At 37.3% G+C, this 21,114-nt stretch overlaps 2 protein-coding genes across 2 annotated transcripts; one reads left to right on the forward strand and one right to left on the reverse strand.

Annotated features, from left to right (window-relative positions):
• Positions 1 to 123: 123 nt before the first annotated feature.
• Positions 124 to 15,433, forward strand: LOC113052301 (transducin beta-like protein 3). The gene is made up of 23 exons (XM_026216742.1): positions 124 to 294; positions 439 to 490; positions 587 to 682; positions 1,320 to 1,367; positions 1,441 to 1,582; positions 1,892 to 1,976; positions 2,068 to 2,238; positions 2,315 to 2,390; positions 2,543 to 2,639; positions 3,447 to 3,658; positions 3,729 to 3,870; positions 5,128 to 5,186; positions 5,303 to 5,409; positions 6,965 to 7,100; positions 7,931 to 8,161; positions 10,104 to 10,174; positions 10,346 to 10,502; positions 11,698 to 11,756; positions 12,618 to 12,721; positions 13,175 to 13,246; positions 13,328 to 13,486; positions 13,590 to 13,683; positions 14,820 to 15,433. Exons 1-23 carry the CDS (start codon positions 263 to 265, stop codon positions 15,139 to 15,141), a joined length of 2,724 nt encoding a protein of 907 aa, XP_026072527.1. The 5' UTR covers positions 124 to 262; the 3' UTR covers positions 15,142 to 15,433.
• A 1,000-nt stretch (positions 15,434 to 16,433) lies between these two features.
• Positions 16,434 to 19,452, reverse strand: LOC113042086 (NADPH oxidase organizer 1-like). Its single transcript, XM_026200665.1, has 8 exons — positions 19,342 to 19,452; positions 18,878 to 18,958; positions 18,636 to 18,708; positions 18,324 to 18,507; positions 18,031 to 18,215; positions 17,826 to 17,936; positions 17,492 to 17,609; positions 16,434 to 17,223 (listed from the first exon to the last, which is right to left on the reverse strand). The coding sequence occupies exons 1-8, from the start codon at positions 19,405 to 19,407 to the stop codon at positions 16,656 to 16,658; spliced, it is 1,386 nt and encodes a 461-aa protein (XP_026056450.1). The 5' UTR covers positions 19,408 to 19,452; the 3' UTR covers positions 16,434 to 16,655.
• Between the last annotated feature and the right edge of the window lie 1,662 nt (positions 19,453 to 21,114).

Raw genomic sequence — 21,114 nt, forward strand, 5'->3', positions numbered from 1 at the left:
CTTAATTATATTATTATTATTATTATTATTATTATTATTATTATTATTATTATTATTATTATTATTATTATTATACTAATATATTTCTGGTTTGCCACTAGATGTCACTGGAGCCTGCGTTTTAGTGTTACGTCATATTCGTGCGACACTTGCATGAACACATGCACCATGCGTGTAAAATATAGCGGTATGTGAAATAATACTAATGCTTTTAATAATAACTACAGTCGTTCACGGGAAGGTACACACATTGTAGGTTGTCATGGCTGGGAACACGCTGCTGTTTAAGTCAAAGTAAGTGTGGTTTTCTTCGTTTCTGGCCTTTCTCGGTAGGAAAGATTGTTTTTTAAACGAGCAGAACTTCCAGTGACGAGTTGAGATTACTGTTAACTGTCTTATTTAATTACAAGTTAAAGATCATCTCATCTGTTTGTTTAGTTATGCAGTCTCCAGCAAAATTGAGCCGTTCTATAAGGGAGGAAAAGTGCAGGTAAGTTCATCATTTAGTACTTGAAAACATATTATCATGTCTGTGAATTACAGCTGTTATATCTGCATATTGTACCTGTTTTGTTCCTCCGTCCAGATAAGTCACGATGAGCTGTACATATTTTGCACATGTGGTCCAAAAGTCAACATTTTACAGATCGATACAGGAAAAATCATCCATAGCATTGAGCAGGTCAGTGTCTTGCAGTTTCTTCATCTGTGGGCAAACACTTAAAAAACACTTTAGTTTGTCTAAAAATCATTAAATGAACACTCATCACATGATAACTTTTGTCTAATAAATACATGATTTAATTAATTAATAAGTTGGCAGTATTGCAATATTGAAATGGTTTAGGAGTGTTTAGATCTTTTTTCTTTTTTTCTTCTGTTTTTCAGTTTTGCTTCCATAAAACGTCTTCTATCAGACTAGTGGAAATACACATTTAGGTGTTTATTTTATTACACTTTATCCATTTGCTCCTGCAGATTTAAAAGCCATTAATGAACTAAAAGGCCATTTAAGTGCACTTAAAGAAAGACACTTTCGTGACTATGTTACTTGTAGCTAGTAGAATGTCTAAATTGAATTTAAAGTGTAATTATAAAATCATCAACCCTAAAAACAGGGTGGGTTTTGTAATAACTGCATATTGTTGTTGCATACTGTGTGTACTGACTAAGTATGTGCATATTACATGTTTTCTCCTATTGAAGTCTGTGGTGTTATGTTAATTGTTTCTGCAATTTCTGCATGTGCTGTGCTGATGTGACAATGAAAGTGACTTGACTTGTTGCCTGTATTTCTCTCTTGTGTTTTCTCTGAGCAGGATGATCAAGAGGACATCACCTCGTTCTCTCTCAGTCCTGATGATGAGGTGAGGTCCTTCACCGCTTCATTTCCCCGTCCGATGTTTCTAGACTGAGGTGTTTTCTGCTGTTTCTCTGCAGATGCTGGTGACGGCCAGCAGGGCTCTGCTCCTGAAGCAGTGGGACTGGAAGCAGGGGAAGTGCACTCGCTCGTGGAGGGCCATCCACAATGTGCCTGTGGCCAGCATGACCTTTGACTGCACCTCCACCCTGCTGGCTACAGGTCAGACTCAGGCATATCTTAATAACACAGCAAAACATGATACTAGGATATGTTGATTTGAGTTCTTGATTTTAATTACTTTACTCAGCACTAGCTTTGTGGAAAAGGATGCTTTAGAAAACCTTAGAAAGAGTCATTATTATGGAAACAAAGTATGCACTTACATGACCTTTTATTTAAATAATATTACATTATCTGTAAGGACTTTTTTTGTTCTAGTACTGTTCAGATTGTAAGTAGAATGCAAGTGCACATTCAATGCAGTTTAGCGCGCTTCTTTTTCCTGAGCATGTGTTTTTGCGTTCGAAGGTGGTTGTGATGGCACCATCAAGCTGTGGGACGTTGTGAAGCAGTACTGCACACACAACCTGAAAGGATCGTCTGGTGTTGTACAGTAAGAGCCTTCAGAAACCTTCTGTCAGTTTGTAACACTGGCTCAGCTGGTTGTTAAGCCGTCTATGAAGGCTGTAACGTCTCTCTTTCAGTTTGGTTGAGTTTCATCCAGACATCAGCAGGCTGCAGCTCTTCTCTTCCTCCGTGGACTGCGGGATCCGTATCTGGGACCTGCGGACCAGCAAGTGCATCTGTGTTTTGGAGAGCCACTACAGTGCGGTCACAGCGCTGGCCTTCTCTCCTGATGGTCAAACTCTGATCAGGTAAAAAGGCGAATCCTTTGAAGAATTCAGCCTTATAACGGTCCAATTTTAAGAGATTCGCTGACTTCATTTTCAGTTCTGGCCGAGACAAAATCTGTTCAGTTTGGGACCTGAAGAAGAAGGAGGTGAAGAGGACTGTACCTGTGTATGAGGTGAGACGATGACTGTGACTCAAGAGCTCAGCATTTATCTTGATTTCACCTCAGCTGTGTTATATGTGTATCGTGCCTTAAAAACAAGCAGATTACTCTGGAAGTACAGCATTGTAATCTTACATGGCGTTCTCTTATTTGTCGATGTTCAGGCTGTGGAAGGAGTTGTTCTTCTCCCTGGGACGAGCGATTACTCTCAGATGGGTGTGAAGGGTGAAGGTGTACACTTTGTCACAGCTGGCAGTAAAGGTAAACACTGTAGCTCAAATCACAATCCACTTTAATAGAAAATGCCATAATATAAACCGACTAGAGGTGCAACTACAGTATCAGTGTTTATTTAGTATTACTGATGTACTATTGTCATTTAAAAAAAATTTCTTCATATATATATAAAATTTAAAATTTTATGAGCATGAAACCTTCTTTTTTTTGCCCAAATTGCATCAACACACATGCCCCTTCCCCAATACAAGTTATCAATACCATATTGATATTATTATTCTTTATTTAAATTTACATTAATATTGGATATTTAATTTATATGCACATTTAAAACTTAGACGTTTGTCATCATCTAAAGCTAGTAATTGAATAACTCTTTTACATATAATTTTTATCAAATCTCAAAATGATTAATATTCACATTACAACATTTTGATGCCTAAATTTACTAGTAGTAATTAAAATGTAACTTTAGGATTAATGGCTGCATGTATAGCAGTCGAATAGCTTTTCTTAAAAAAAATACAAATAAAATAATATTATTCAATCTAAACAATGAGACCATTTATATCTTATTTGAAATAAAGTTGCCGCATCTTGTTGAAATAAAAAATGCATACAGACCCTTTTAATTGATGAACAAAAATAGTATTCATTATTAAGTGCAATTGTTTAAAAATGTCCAATTTGGTTATTTCTAGGCTTTTTTTTTTTTTGCACATTCATTAAAAAAAAAATCCGATAATCTGGGCGCTGTATGGTGCCTCAGTGCACTGTATATATCGAAAACTCTCTGTCTGGCCCTTAGTTGGTGTTCTTCTGTTTCGGCAGGTGTTCTCCGAGTGTGGGACTCCAGCTCGGCGCGCTGTGTGTTCACTCAGGTGCTGCCTGATGCTCCAGCTCTCAAAACAGAGGAGGGAGACTTAGACCCGCGCAGTCTGATGCACCTTCTGCCCATGCCACGGTCCAACAGACTGGCCACCGTCACCGCAGAGCACAACATCCTCATCTATCAGATGCCCGCTCTCACTGTGCAGCAGCAGGTACGCCTTACCATCCACATTAATCACTCCAGATATAGCCACATCTGACTGTTCTTCTCTCCTTATAAAGTTTGTCGGCTACAATGATGATATCCTGGATGTGAAGTTCCTGGGGAAGGATGACACACACCTAGTCGTGGCCACTAACAGCTCTCAGCTGAAGGTGTTTGAGTTGGCCACTAACAGCTGTCAGATTCTGTACGGACACACAGGTGAGTGAGCCACTAGAGAGCAGTGTATACTGTGTGCGTTTAGCTCAGAACTGTCTGTTTAATACAGCACTGTAAGCATTAGTACTGATATCACATGACCGCACTGTTAGACCGGCAAGGGGTAATCAAGAAAAAAAGTTTTCTTTGCACAGGAACCTGTATCAGTAATTTAATTTGACACTAATGAAAACGCATTTCTATGCAAAAAACACATTTGAGCGATAGAAAACACATGACTCTAAGCTAACCAGAGCTAAAACAGAACCAGGGGCATTATAATTAACTAAAACTAGAAATGAAATAAAATAAAAATAACAACTAATACAAAAAAATAAAAATTAAAAAGCAAAAAAACAGTACAACATTACTAAAACTTTCAAATTTGCGATAGAAAAATATTAAATAATAAACTAATTTAAAGTAGTAATAAAAGTATCTAAAATAAATAACACTTTGATTGGAACAATAAAAAGATTAGTAGTATAAAGTTTTGTCTGGGCAGGTTGAGAGGTGTGTGTGTGTGTGTGTGTGTGTGTGTGTGTGTGTGTGTGTGCTGTTAATGCACTTCCTTGTGGTTTTCCCAAAGCGGAAATTACCATTAGATTCAAATATGTAAATTAGATTCATTTGAACGCCAAAACTTTGATTGAGTGCGACAGCCTTCATGCTTCGGAGAAAGACAACACACCAGATTAGACGAAATATTCATTTTGATCAAATAGTTGTTCTTCGGCGAGGTTTAAGAGGAAGTAATGTTGTTGTCAGCTAAAGTGATTGGAAAAAAAGCAGAAATGAAAAAGGACTATAATACTAAAACTATTACAGAAATACAAGTCAATTAAATGTTTATTTCGAAAAGTACATAAGTTATTAAATCTATTTAAACTCATGTTAAGTATTATGATAATTGAATATAAAATGCAGCTACGCCGTTGTGTGTTTGTATGTTTTCGCTCAGTTTCGCACATTGTTTGAGGTATTCATAATCAGGCAGGAAGTAATATAAATAGTGTTCTTTATGAGCAGTGTCAGTGGGGAGCTTGATGTGTGTCAGGGTGTTTTGACAGGTCTGTGCTTTTCTTGTTGTCTTTTAATGAAAGATCCATTGTTAGTTGCATCCCGACATCCCAGGATTGTGAAACGCATTCATCTTCTCTCTTCGAGAAAAAAACAGCTGGCTTTAAACTTTAAACACTCTGCATTGTCCACACTGTCCATGCACAGTAATCTTTAAATCATCTGACAATCTTTCTGCAGATACCATATTATCTATCGATGTCTTCCGCAGAGGCTCCATGTTTGCAAGCTGTGCAAAGGTGATCCTTTTACTTTTTTGAGGAAAAAGCTGCACTGGTGGCTTGGCACGCCACTCAAAGCCTCAGGTTCTGATTGTACACTTGAAAAGATTACCTTTATGTGACCTTTCACACAGGACAACTGGTTGAGGCTGTGGAAGATGGATGTGAAGAGCGGTCAGGTGCGCTGCGTGGCTCAGGGCAGCGGTCACTCCAATGCTGTGGGCTCCATCGCCTGCTCCAGGTCTGATCTCCATTAGACAAGCAATATGAGTTCAGAAACACCTGCAGTGTGTGATCATGCTGTAGGTCGTTTTATTGAACTGATAACACAGTCTGTCATATTTAATCAATGGTTGCGACAGGCCTGATCATAATAATCTATTCTAATATCGTTCATGAAGTTTCTACTAGCTTTTTTACTTTACTTTTGAACATGACCTGTCTAATCAGATTAAAGAAACCAGGACTAGGACCCTATGAAAACATGGACTGAATCACGGAATCCAGTCATAAAAATGGAATTCACGGAATTTATCAAATTATGAATTAATTAATCAGAATTAGGTCATTACACTTAAATCAGATTACGAAGTGGACTAGTATCTGTAAATATTAAGCAGCGAAAGTCTATTTAAATATGAATCTTGAATGTTCTTCATGTCTGTGTTAATGAATGGAGCAGATGCGAGGTTGCATTTATTACACACACGGAAGCACGCGTGACGCTGGCGGTGATTTCAGCATCTGATTTCAGCATCATGAGCATTTGACCGTTTGATTTGAGGAAAACTAGCGTCACATCACATACACAGAACTGTAAAGATATTCACAGCAACCTGTCAAAATAAAAGTCCGGTTTGATTTGAAGACATTGTGCTTCTTACTATTTTTCAGCAGAATGTACATAGCCTACTACTATTACTAAAATGAAGCAAATTATTTTTTTAAACATATAATCACACAAAATTTCTTCCATGTTTTAATTTTAATAGTAAATCCCCTTTGTCTGCCAAAAATAATTAATTTTCAATAATTAAAAGATAAATAGATAAATGAATGTTTTATGCCTTCATTTGATGACCAGGAAACTGTAAAAACACAATACAGAATTTCTGAGGGAATTTACTTTAAGAAATAAATTAATACATTTCATTGTTTTATGCATTGAAATAAATAAACATGCTAAAACAATTAAAAAAAATATGGTGAGAAAAATTAAACATTTTATAGGGCCCTAAATATGTAATTTGTTACACATTTTCACATCAATTTATTAAAAGTTAAGTTTCATCATTTTAATTAATTAGACATGCTTTTTGATAAATACAGTTTAATTTAACTAATAAAAGAGAGTCGAGAAAAATTAAAATTGAAAAAATAGAATTAGAAAAATTAAAACAAAAAATGGAATTTGAAAAAAAAAATCTAACCGAATTTAGGAAAAATTAAAATTGATTTCATAGGACCCTACAGAACTATCCATGTTATAACGGTATACTGGTTTCTAATGTTTCTAACCATAATTACTTTTATTTATTTATATTTTAAATTTCAAGTGTATTTCTTTTATTTTTAGGGCATAAAGTAAAAAATTTGAAATGTTGCATTATTTCCTTTGAATATCACAAATATACAAAATTTACACTATCAATGCCTCAAATATAAATGGGAAAAACCATTATTAACAGCAGCTTCTAAATTGTATTATTTTACATATTAAATAAGTATTTCAATAATAAAATGTATATTTTTAAATCTGTTTTAGTTGATCATAATAACCCTGTGGCTGTACGCAGGTTAAAGAAAGGCTTCCTGGTGTCGGGCAGTCAGGACTGTACTATTAAGGTTTGGGATCTGCCTGACCCTCTGCCTGATGTGGGATGTGAACCGCTCTTGATGACAGCACGACTCACAGAGAAAGCTCACGACAAGGTGGGTCACTGCCCCGTCACGTTCAGAAAATCTCTGTTCAACAAATGTCACCATGCTCTAGAGTATGTCATCCTCCAGTGTTGTGAAGGATTTTAAGCTTTTTAAATATATGTAAAATAATATAAATTAATTTTCATTAGAGTTTTATTCATCAGACACAAAAAAAGAGGTCTCAATTAGGTGTTTTTAAATTACACACTAATTACCAATAATAAAAAAATGGTAAACGTGGCAACTGACAGCAGTATTTACATTTATATTATTTTGTGAACTGTTCATAATAAATGTTATTATTTTAATAAACAGGCCTAATTTACAAAGTACAGTATTCTGCACATACATTTTAATTGTTTTATTATGTCTGTATACCATTCAAATGTTTGGGATTGGTAAGATTTGTTCAATGCTTATGCTCACCGAGGCTGCCATTATTTGATCAAAATACAGTAAGACAGAAATATTGTGAAATATTATTGCTATTTAAAATAATTGCTTACTATTATGATATATTTCAAAATGTAATTTATTCCTTTGATATTAAACCTGAATTTTCAGCATCATTCCTCCAGTCTTCAGTGTCACATGATCTTCAGAAATCTGAAAGATCCCCCCAAAATCAGCATTTAATTAAAATAGAAATCCGTATTTACATCATACTTGTCTTTACTTTAACTTTTGATAAATGTAATGTATCCTTGCTGAATAAAAGTTAATCTTTAAAAGTATAAATATAGTGTTGCTACTTTTAATCCATTACTCCCCAGTTTGTTGTTTTATTTCTCGTCATCTTCTCTTCTGTGGTCCTGTCTCGTCCTCATGTGATCCTGCAGGATGTGAACAGTGTGACCATCTCTCCCAATGACAAGCTGCTGGCCTCTGGCTCTCAGGATCGCACGGCCAAACTCTGGTCGCTGGCTGATTTGAGTCTGTTAGGCGTCTTCAGAGGTCATAGTCGAGGGGTCTGGTGTGTTCAGTTCTCTCCTGTGGACCAGGTCCTGGCCACGGCCTCAGCGGACGGCTCCATCAAAATCTGGAGCATTCAAGACTTCAGCTGCCTCAAGGTGAGTCACACAAAAACTTTTCTAAAGAGCTGTTCAGGCAAGTCTGATATGTGGATTCTAGAAAATAGTTTTACAATTAGGATTAAGAAAATATCTATATTAAATAGCTACAAGACATGAACCAAGCCAAGCAGGTGAATCATGTGATCACTAACTTTGATTTAAAGCAAAAATCGGACAAAAAGGTATTGGACTGTGTACTTAAAGCTTTTATGAGGGAAAGAACTAGAGTACCATGTAGCATTGTGACAGTCAACTTTAAAATGATGAGGAAATATTGACTTAACAGTGTTGATTATGTGAATGGGGAAAAAAACATTTTAAGTTTATTGCAAAGTATGCACATATATACAAATATTTAAAGGAACACTTTTTTTTTTTTTGCTAATTTTCCAACTTCCCTAGAGTTGAACAGTTGAGTTTTACCATTTTCAAATTCTTTTTACGATACAAATCATTACAAAGCAACTTTACAGAAAATTCCGTTTCTACAATATTTAGTAGTAGCTTATGTGGTGACTCAGTTTGTGTGCATATGACGGGATTTTTCTGAAAAATTAATGCGAGACATAGTCAACCAGTCGATTAATATTATTATCAGTTATTATTAACTGATGCCATCACACTTGTAGCAATATTTGTTAGTTCTGTTTGTTGTTTCCATGCAGTCTATCTCCGGGTCTGGCTGTAGCACCTTTAGCTTAGCATAAATCATTGAATCGGATTAGACCGTTAGCATCTCGCTCAAAAATGACTGGGACTATTTTCAGGTGCTCCATAATATCACTCTGCGTTCTGCACCGGTGGTATGGTAGCAGAGTTTCCTGATTATTACGTTGGGATGAGAGTATAGTTCACAGCGTTATCGGCCTAGGAAATCACAACTTTTCATTTTCTGTCGGTCTTCGTACACGATGTAACTACAGAAGAGTCAAGTTTTAAATCTGAAAAATATAGAAACGTTTTGGTCATTTTTGAGCGAGATGCTAACGGTCTAATCAGATTCAATGATCTATGCTAAGCTAAGCTAAAAGTGCTACCGCCAGACCTAGAGATTGACTGAATGGGTTCGAAAATGGTGAAAGTCAACTGTTTAAATCAGGAAAAGGGACTCCACTGTTTAACTCAATAGGAAAATGAGCCTGATATGTTCGTTTAAGTAGTTTGAGAGTGTAGGGAAACTGACTGCAGTGCTTCATGCTAGTGGTCAGGTCCTAAAGAGTTTTGCTGTGATTTCAGTTCTCTGATTGGTGGAGATGTCTGCAGAATTATGGGTAATGTAGTGTTTCACCAGGATTTCTGCTGTCAAACCTAATTTAAAAATGGGTTGAAATACTACAGACAGATGGCTTTAACAAAAGCATATACCATCGATTCACAACCTCGTAGCTCACAGTAGGTCTGCCTTTAAAGGTTCATAAGTTATCATTAAAAAACAGTTCCCTTATGGAGATTATTAATGGGATTTTTATTTGCAAAACCAGACTGTTGTGCTATGTAGTTTTATCTGGAGAACATAATATGGCTTTGCAACCTCTCACAATATCTTCACATCGTAATGATGAGTGTTGTCAAATCTGATTTAGTTAAACATGAAACTGCATTTGCTGTCCATTTATATTTCAACAGTTTTGTGTGTTTCCAACAAAATGTGAAGATGGGATTTGACTATATCTGATTTAGTGATAAAATGAGTGCTAAATACTGTAATGGTCCCAAAAAGTAACCAGGCTTAGTGGTATTATTTAAAAGCAAATGGTTTTCACATGCACTGATGAATCAATGGAGACCAGGAACATGTATTAGTTATTATGTATTAGTGATTTTGTGTTGACTTCGCTGTGAGAAACCGTTCTGTATTTTAATCGCTGTAAGTAAACGTTTGCATTCTGTTCAAAGCGCTGAAGTAGATTGAGAGGATTTCTGTGTTTTATCTCCGCAGACGTTCGAGGGACATGATGCCTCTGTGCTAAAGATCATCTTTGTGAGTCGAGGAACTCAACTCGTGTCTAGGTAGACTATGTGCTTCCTTATACATTTTCTGACAGCGATCCAAATGCACTAATAAACTTTCACTTTTATTAGTATGAGTGTTTTTTATGATGTGTACAGTCTTTTACAGCGCACTAGTTCAACCAAACATTGGCTCTAGTAACCCGAATCTCTTTCTCTGTCATCCTTCAGTGGTTCTGATGGACTCGTGAAGTTGTGGACCATAAAAACAAACGAGTGTGTGAAAACGTTCGATGCTCACCAGGACAAAGTGTGGGCTCTGCACGGCAGCAGCAGAGACGAGCTGATGGTGACGGGGTCAGCGGACTCCACCATCTCTCTGTGGAAGGTCAGTCTCCTGATGCAGTCAGTTTCAGCTCAGACTCAGGTGTGCTGGAGCACAAGTGCAACAGTACAAACTCTTGGTATTTGCTGTATGTTTGCACATCTGATCTGAGACGGCCAATCATCAATGCACCCCTCGCCAGGAGAAAAGGCTCATTGTTTTACACTGTGGCACTGTTCATTAAGATGATTATGTTCTACTTCCTCATATCTGGATTCTTATGCACTGCCTTTCATAACCGTTCGAAATGTTGGGGTCTGTAAGATTTTCTTTTTAGTTTTTGGTAAAGAAATCAATACTTCTATTCAGAAAGGATGTATTAATTTGATCAAAAATAGAGACATGTATAATGTTACAAAATATTTTTTTCAAATAGATGTCTTTTGTTTGTTTTTTAACTCTTTATTAATCAAAGAATCCTGGGGAAAACTCATTTAGGAGGTTTTTGATTGGGCCTGCAATATAATTATATCTTCAGACACATCAAGAGAGAGAAAGATAATGGTTTTCTTTTTAATAATGTGCTAGGCAAATTGTGTGCGATTTAACTTCGCAACACAAACAAAACAAAAACAATTTTGGGCTGTGTTAATGATTTACAAATTCTGACTAATTACATTATATTGTCTGATTGACTCACATAAAAGTTTGTGTACATGGCCAAGTAGGTCAGAAGGTTACAGTGATCTATCCATGTTGAATACACATGCATGCACGATCTAATGCTCTCTTTACGTGTCGATTCTAGTCCTAATGATGTTGGCAGATGTGAAATCAAAACAGTTGTCTAATGAGTGCTGGTGCACACAACAGCAGTCTGTGTTACTTAACGCTGCTTCTTTTAAAAATTGCATATAGAACAAATGATTGCAATCTCACAACTGGATGTTCATTTAATACATCCTTAGATAATGCACATTACATAACCAAAACTATGAACACGCCGCCTCCTAATTATCAAGCTATTTTCACTACACCCATTACTGTGTGAAACCGGATACTGATCTATAGTATCATTCTCCCAAAGTGAAAAGAATAGATGTCCATAGTGCGCAAATAATACTTTTCACTTCAGCAAAAAACATTTCTGTTCATTGCTTATGGTTGCTGTGTTTTTGTTTTCATTGTGCATCCATGCTCCACAGTTTCAGTGCATTCGTTTGTTTCTGTTTCTCATTGTCTTTCTCTTTCTTGTAAGGATGTGACTGAAGTGGAGCTGGCAGAAGAGCAGGCCAAACAAGAAGACCAGGTCCTTAAGTAAGTCGCTGCCAACATCGCAATCTGTAGCAATCAAATCCAGTGAGCCGTGTAGACATTTGATTGAAGACTGACCAGACTGGATGCCAAAACATTTTGCCAAGTTAACCAAACTAGTAGCCAAGTTCTGTCTCTTAAATCTTTATCTCTTTGACAACTGAATCCTGATGTTGACACATTGTGTGTTGAACCGTTAAAGCAATTTACTTTCACCTGATCTGATTCCGTCTCTCCTGGTCGTGATGAATCATGGCTTAAACCTGAACATTTTCAGGACTTGTTATGGTCATATTCATTAAAAGTGTCCTTTTCTAATATATTAAAGGCATAATTCACCCCAAAATGAAAATTCACCGTCATGTAGCTCCAAACACAAATGCACAAAGATATATTCAATGACATCTTGAGCGAGTTCATTAAAAGTCCATGAAAACTTTTCACGGAGTTCAAAAAGACGTCATTAAAAGAAATCCACATGGGTTGAGCGGTTTAATCCAAGTCTCATGAAGAGGCACGTTCACTTTATACGATGAAAGCTTGTATCCACATATAAACACTGATCAACACACATGCAAAGAGCTCATCAAATATGCTGAATAGAAACACAACTGTACATGCAGAGGCTAAATCTGGAGTGGATGAAGCCACTCAGTTCATGTGGATTACATTTATGACGTTTTTATAAACAGGTTTGAAGGTTTTATGTTTTTAAATGATGCCTGAATTCAAATTTTTTGCTGAACCTTCCCTTTTATATAATCATTTTTGAAAGCATCGTCTCGTACTGTTGTCTGTCGTTCTGAAATAAAGTGTCAGAAGCATGTCGTGTGAGCGTTTCTGGGTTTTGTGGTGTATTCACAGGCAGCAGGAGCTGTCCAATTTACTTCATGAGAAGAAGTACGTGAAGGCTCTGGGTATCGCGATCTCTCTGGACCAGCCGCACACTGCGTTACGAGTCATCAGAGGTGCTTTCCGTCATTCCTCTGCTTTACTCTCCAACCACAGTGATTTTAAACGGGCACTTTTGTTTTCAGTGTTTTTTTTTTCTTCACGGAATTGAATGTCGTAACTCAAACTCTTGCTAATTCCAGATGGTGACTTGTGATTGTGTAAGAGGATGTCTGGGGAGTTTGTCTTGTATTTGAATAAGGTTATTTGAACCACAGCCGTGTGTAAACAGAGTATGACAGGTGTAATCAACAGCACTCCTTCAGAAATTCCAGCGTTGCTCTACCTTGTCAAACCCTTAAAAATGACAAATCTACAATTAAATAAAAATGTGTTTTTGCTGTAAATGATTTCAGATCATTTCCAAACACATGTAGATCACCTGTCATGATTAATACCCCCCAAAAATATATATAATAATTTAGGAATCTGTCAAAAAGTCTGTCAAATGACACTTGAACCCTCAACAGAGATCCGCCAGCAGGAGGACGGGATGCAGGAGCTAGAGAAGACCCTCCTGAAACTCCGTCAGGATCAGAAAGGTAGCCGTCGTTCATGTGCCGGTGCTAGGCGTTCGCTCGCAGGTTGTTCTTGTTTGTGTGACTGATGTGTGTTGTGTCCAGCGTCGGTGCTGCGCTACTCTGTGGTGTGGAACACTAACTCCCGCAGCTGTCTGGACGCCCAGGCCGTCCTCCAGGTGCTGCTCACACACCTGAGCCCAGACCAAATCCTGCAGTACCAGGGCACTCGTGCTCATCTCGAGGGACTCATACCCTACACTGGTGGGGGTTTATTTCTATTACAGTTGAGCCATGATGAACTTAAGAAATGACGATTGCATTGAAATATAGTGTAATAAATGTGATCGTTTCTCACCTCCTGCAGAGAGACACATGCAGCGGATCGGCCGTCTCCTGCAGGCCTCAATGTTTCTCGATTATATGTGGCAGAAGATGCGTGTTACAGGTGGTGTTGACAGGTACAGTATTAACATCCTGGTATTGTATTCATTCATTTCTGTTAAGGGAAGCATCTGTATCACTATTGTTCGGGGTTAATGATCTGAACAAACTCCTAACTATGAATATTAAACTAAAATATTAAACCGTTTGAGCCATAAAAACGGCAACGTACAACATTCAGTTATTTGAAAAGTTATTTCCTCGGTTGAGAATTACACGAGTCACCGCTTAATTACGGTCTTTCAGGAAGTGGGTTTAAATAAATAGAGTGCACCCAGATTTCCTTTTAAGAAATGTTAAACATTTCTTTCACCTATTAAAGATTCAGTCAGTAAACATCTTATTGAGTTTGTCTTATTAAACATCGGCAAACTTTCCTTTGCTGTTGTTGACATTGGCTAGCTCTCTTTGGAGTGCGCACGATACAAGAGCTGTGTGAAGCTGCTCGCCAAAAAAAAGAGTTTCTCCAATTGTTGGTTTTTCATTAACATGGACATGCTCAAAGATAAAATATGGATTGAGTTGAACTCGGCTCAAAGCAAAAATCAAAGCCTGCAGCATCTGTTTGAAGTCTGGATGAAACGCACGTATATGTAAATAAAATGATTTCTGCACTAGATCAGCAGAAACTCTTTTACGTTGCTGGAGATGTTTGAACGGTCAGAACGGACGTTATTACTCGTGCCTCACAGCATGTTTGGTGATGTTTGGTATCAGCAGACACGCACTATTAGTAATAATAAAACCCTTTGGACGTAAATAACCCGAAAGTGTTGAAACACCCGGGTTATTGTGAAAAAAATAAAAATTAGTTTCATGCCAGAACAAATATGGGGTATGTTCACAAAGTTTTAAATGTGCACTACCATTCAGAAGTTTGGGGTCAGTCAAGATGCATTCAATTGACTTTAAAGACATTTATAATGTTAAAAAAGTTGTCTGTTTCAATAAATGCCATTCTTTTGAACACTACAAAAAATATAAAGCACGTGGCCCTGAAGACTGGATCAGTGATGCTGAAAATACAGCTTTGCATCACAGGAATAAATGACATTTTTAAATAAATTCAAATATAAAACAGTTTGTTTTTATTTTAATAATATGATGCAGTTTTTACGTGCCGGTCACCTGTTGGTCTGCTGGTTTTCTCTAGTGTGAACTTGAATGATGATGATGATGATGATGATATGGACACCAGCCCTCAATCCATCTTCATCATAGACAAGCAACCAGTGAGAGTATCTCAGCAGCAAGCAGAGGAAGAGGAAGATCTGGAGGAGGATTCAGAGGAAATCGAGGAGCTCCTCGATGAAGATGACAGTGTGAGCACATCTAAAAGCGCTCATGTGAGCAGCAAGAAAACGAACGGAGTGAACCGTGTCGAAGATGGAGGTCAGGTGTCCAGTGAGGAGAGCGAAGATGAGGACGAGGTCATGGAGATGACTGACCCCTCCAAAACAGCAACTGTAAGGTGATTGGCTGCTGTAGCTGTCAGTCAGGAGTCAATCGCTTTGATATAAACAGAAGTGTCCTGTTTGTATCTCCACACCAACTGCAGAATAATCTGAAGTGTAGTGTTATGTACTTGTTTTGTCCTTCTTCAAATTAGACCGTGTTCATATCTAGTGAAGATTTTATACTCGTTCATGTGTTTGAAATCATGAAGATTATGAAAAAGCAAGAAAATTGTATTTATAGTAATTTTGCAATTATTTGTAAGTCAATGGGCAACATTTATAAATCTGAATAAATGTTCAAATTAAACAACTAAAGGGATTGTTTTTTTTACATTTTAAATACTATACATTTTAGTGAATGACGGTTCATATTAAAACAAATAAAAAACTGTTTTCATTCTGTTCTCAGTGATGCTTGTATTTTTTTTATTTATTTTGACTTCTGTTTCTTAATAAAAGTGTTTTCTGTGGTAATCGATAAAGGCACCGTCCACAGGACTTGTACTGAACCCTTTATCATCTCAATCCTAGAATATCACTGAACTTCTAGCACCATCCAACAACAGTTCCCAAAAACTCTCTTCATGCTCTTAGTATTACAGTGTGCATTCAGTCCTGTTTTTAATACGGTTGCTTTTTTACCAGCTTCGGTTCTCCTGAAACCTTTAGTATCTTCTGCAAGCGTTGTGTCGTGTGTGCTTGAAACAGTATTGAATGTTGGACATCTCACAGTGCCGTGAGCGTTACATACACCAAGCTCATCTGTGATGAAAGAGAGCTGCGTCTATACAATTCACTCTCCTTTTTGACCGATAATATCTAAACCAGATGCTCTTGAGGTGTGTATAGTATTGTGTCCTAAACCCAGTCATGTTTAGACCAACAGAAGCAGGGCTACAGGACACCAGAAACACTTGGTGCAGTCACATCTGGTTACACAAAAACTCTGTACATTTTAACAATCCGTTTGCTGAAATTAACACTCCAGTGATGCCATTTTTAGGGTTAAATATTTTATTTCATATTTACAGGCAACCAACATGGGGAAAACAGACAACAAATCAACTCTGAAGAGTGTACAGTGTTCAAGTATATGTCAGGATATACAATGCATATAAGGCACAACTAATATTTTCCACTATGGAAAAACATTTTTTCTTCAAAGAGGGTAAACGATAAAAGAAAGATACAAGTATTATGTATCCGATTTCTAAAAACATTTCTAGGCTGTGTTGATCATTATATATATATATATATATATATATATATATATATATATATATATATATATATATATATATTTGTTTTGTTAGTAAAAGAACATTAATCTATTAGAGTAAGAGCGGTTTCTTTAGAAACATGTCGATCAATCATTTGTAACATACGCAATATTCTCTTCCAAGAATAAGATCTAGACGTAGTTCTACTGCAATAAATGCGCATTAGCCCATCAAATAATCACATTAGCATCAAGCAACTGTCCTGGCTGGACAATAGTGTGTTATGTAACGTAAAGTGCGTGAGACATTGCCCTAACTGGTTCTCTGGAGGTTTTTGCGTGTGACGGTGGTGCAGCGTTTGAGGATCTCCTGAGCTTGGGGTCTGGGTGGGATCTTAGGGGTGGAGGGCATCTTGTGGAGTCTGGAGTCTGATCTGCTGCTGATCATCTTGTCTTCTCCAGCACTTTCAGGACTTAGGCTGCCCGAGGAGTCAGGCGTAGGGGTGCGACTCGGGCATAAATGCTCTTCCGAATCCAAGCAATTTAGCGAATCGCTGCCGGAGAAGCTGCTTTCGTCACTGAACGCTTCGCTGTCGTCGCTCAGACTGCTTTGAGGACCGTTCTTGGCAAACTGCACTCGGGTTGACGGCAACCCACTCGCCAAACGTGAGACCGAGGTGCTTCCCAGAGGTCCCAGGTCGCCCTGGGATCTGCTAAGCTCTCGGCCGGAGACCTGCAGGGAATATTCTCCGGGGCGCTGAAGCTGTGCCAAGTCAAAAGTGGAGCTGGTCATCTCCCTCTTAGTGGGCATCAGGCGAATCCGTGGGTTACTGTACGGTTGCAGGTACATAGATGGGACAAATCCTGCCTTTCGATTGTACCTGAAGGAGAAACAAAGACAGCTGTCAGTCGTTGAGGAATGATCTAGATTTAGCATTATGTAAAATCATTGGGTAAGTTGGTTTCCTTTACTGAAAAGTAAACGAGGAAGAAGCAAAGTGGCAAAACTAGTCCACACAAATGAGGATGTAAAGCAAGTGCCAAGTAAGTTTCCAGACTCTTCTGCATGTCAAGTGAGCAGGTAAAGCATTCCTGCCCGTTCGGTAACAGGTCCGCTCATTGCTCTCAGTAAACATTAGGGAGATTTACCTCACTATCCACCAGCCGTTGTCAGACTTCTGTAACACCTCCACCACAGACCCGATCTCCACTGACAGCTCATCACTGTTCGTGGCTTTGTAACTTTTGGCAGCAACATAGAAAACACCTGACGGGTGGAAAAATAAGATCTGGTTAAGTCTTGTGACAAGTGACCAGAATGAATGAATTCTCAAAGTTTGTGGGATTAGCATAAGCAGGTTGATTTCCTTATTGGTTTCCAAAGGAAGGCTGATTCAGAACACAAGAATGAGCAGCCAAACCGGTTTTATTTTATAAATAAATACTTGCGGGATACATTATAAACTGCCAAACCGGTACGTACTTCCGCCATCCATCACATCAGGACCATCATCATCATCCATCTCAGCTCTCTGTAGATACGGAGCAGGAAACCAAGCCAGGCATTTGGCTTCATTTTCCACCAGCCACCATCCTGATGAGAACAAAGTACAGCAAGAGCATTTTTAGAGACTCTGTTCTCTGTGTAGACTCGCAAACACTTCAAAGCCCACATGAGGAGTTCTCACCTTTTCGGTCCTTGATGAGCACATCCACAGTCTCATCCACCTCAACATTGAAGGGTAGATTCTTGGTGTCCTTGGTCTCATAAGTAGCTATGCACCGGTATGTTTCAGCAACAAAGGGTTGAGTAACATTGTTCATTCCAGGATTACTGCTGCCCAGAGAGGTCTCTGATGGCATGATCACGATACTGCCGAACAAAACACAACCTTTAATTTAGTTCTGTTTCTATTACTTTGTATTGTTTTGCATGTATTTATTATTTTAGACTCCGCTTGTTTTTACAGCAGCCGCTTACCTGTTTTTTGCAAAGTCAGAATCGAGGTCCTGGGATTTGGGAAGCAGGAACTGGAGGAGCTCTGAGCTCTGGCAGATACGAGGATCGCTATTCAGCAGTTCACCGCAGTATTCATCCAGAGCCTTCAGTCTGAGCACTGACTTACTGGGGCTCCACTTCTGCATGCTCTTCTGCACTCTTGCAGCTGTAAACAATATATATATTTTAAAATCTATATATATATATATATATATATATATATGTGTGTATATTACTTAATGATGAGGGTTGTACTTTGCACATTGTCTAATGAACAGCTGGCAAAGTATTTACCTTTAAATTTGGGAATAATCCTTCCGGACCTTCTAATGGGGTTTGATGGAGGGAATTTCTTCTTGAGTTGTCTCTACAGAAGTAAGCACGTAGATATTATTCTAATTGACAATAGAAAGATAGATAGATAGATAGATAGATAGATAGATAGATAGATAGATAGATAGATAGATAGATAGATAGATAGATAGATAGATAGATAGACAGATAGATAGATAATTTAAGTGAAATAAGGGACTTACATGGAGGGTTTTGAAGTCTTCAAGCGATCTGTACACAGTAATCTCATTTTGATCTGACCAGAGTACAGTGGTCATGTACAGCTGGGAAGGGGAAAATATATTAGACATTTAAAAATAATAATAATGTTAATATTCTGCTATATTTTTTTGAAAACATTAAGAACTTTTACTAAATTAAGCATAGGCTATTTAGGTTATCTGTTTTTTATTATTTTTTTACAGTAGTACTTTTTAAAAATGATGCGGTTACATTATTATATAATTATTAGACTATTATCATAGTATTTATATATAATAATAAATTAATTTGACTAATGCTGATAAATTAGAATAATGTGTGTTGTGTGTAGTAATACATTGATGCACTGACATAAAAAAAAACATCATTAATAATCTTATTCCAAACAACAGTAATGTAGCTATATTGAAATTTGAACAAATGCATAAAATAAAAAGTGTCTTACTTTAACTACTTCTTTCTGCATCACTCCAACAAGCTGGATTTCGACGGGGTATCTTTGCTCGCTCATGCTGACCAGGTTGTGCTGCAGTAGATGTGTTCGTGCTGTCTAGTGTTTGACTGACTGACTGACGGTCTGATGCGCGCTTTATATTTATTATGCCTCCAGCCTGAGGCGTGAACCGGTGCGCGCGCACACTCGCTCCCGCTACAATTTCATAAACCGGAGAGTCCGCTCTTACGTCACTAATATTCCTCGAAGAAGTCTGGATGGAATATTATACAACGATCGATCAGTCGTTGTTTTACGAAGTAAAATACAGTATTTTAAGTACGTTGTTTTACAAATAAATATTTTTCTCTCTCAATTTTAATACGCAAATAAAAGTATGGTTCTAAACAAAAACTTTTTTTTTTTTTTAAATAAGCCAACTAGTCAACATGTAACATGATCTCTCTTATGTCAAAGAACCACAGCAGAACAACTTTTACAAAGTATGGGGGGGGGGGGGGGGTTCAATGGAAGTCAATGGCTGCCAAAAACTCTTTGGTGACCAAAATTCTTCCAAATATCTTTGTGTTCAGCAGAATAAAAGCTCATACAGTTTGAGTAACTTGGTAAATGATGCCACGATTTGGTGAAATATCCCCTTTATGAATGAAACCTTACACTTTAGAGACGGCTACCAAACAGCAGCAAAATCGTAATGTTTCAAGTGGAAATGGGCCCATTATTGATGGAGACTGAATTTTTTTATTTTTAAGAGTAATAAGTACATCAGGAAAAATGAAAATACGTAACTGACATGATACGTCGCAATCAGTATTAGCGGGAAATGGCGGTAACGTTACTGTATGCTAAAACTAGTGCATCATAATGATTTGGTAGCCTACTCAGCCCTTTACATTGTGTGTCATAATTCTGATGACATATAGACTATTTATAAATCAGTAAGTGATGTGCAGATGTTCACGTAGGCTATAGTCATAAACCTTCAAGGAAATATGCTAAGAAAAGAGAAAGAGAAAAGATTCCCGCTGGGTTATAAGAAGCTTCAAGGAAATATAGTTAGGATTTCCTCTTAGATGCTTGCCCAACCTACATTTGAAACAGACACCTTTGTTTATTGTAACACGTTTTTACTGCTTATTGTGTTAAACAACACTGAATCACTGAAAAACCCTGTCATTAAAATACCATCTGTTTAAGTTAACATATATGCATATAGGTTTCTCTGTGCTGCTAACTGTAAATTTCATTATTGGTGGTATTTTGGTAATTAATGATCATATGGTGAGCGAAGAGATGTAGCCTAATATTTAATGTACGATCAGATTTGTTGTTTTTCCATCTCAAAAGTATTGCATGAAAGCTATAATTTCTCCTCTCATTGCATTTTTATACCATCACGATGTCCATTGAGACTCCACAGATAGGCTATACATTGAGCATAGTTTTTGTTTGTTATTTCATATGGCAATAAGAACATGTACAACCTTTACATTTTATGTTCAGACAACATTAGCAAAGATTAACATTTTATATAACTGATATTCATTTAAACCAATGTATTATACTAATAATTTACCTTATTATAGTGGTTTCTATTATTATTAGTGGTTTCTATTATTATTTTCTGCATGTCCATGTTTTTACAAATATTACTTAAAGACATGATTATGGGCATGTAACATCAGTTGCATTAATGCAAAATAATGAATACAAAGCCTTGAACAATGGAAACATGAATTTCTCTATGTGAAAACCAGTAAGATG

This window comes from Carassius auratus, chromosome 3 (genome assembly GCF_003368295.1).
Source record: "Carassius auratus strain Wakin chromosome 3, ASM336829v1, whole genome shotgun sequence".
NCBI lineage: Eukaryota > Metazoa > Chordata > Actinopteri > Cypriniformes > Cyprinidae > Carassius > Carassius auratus.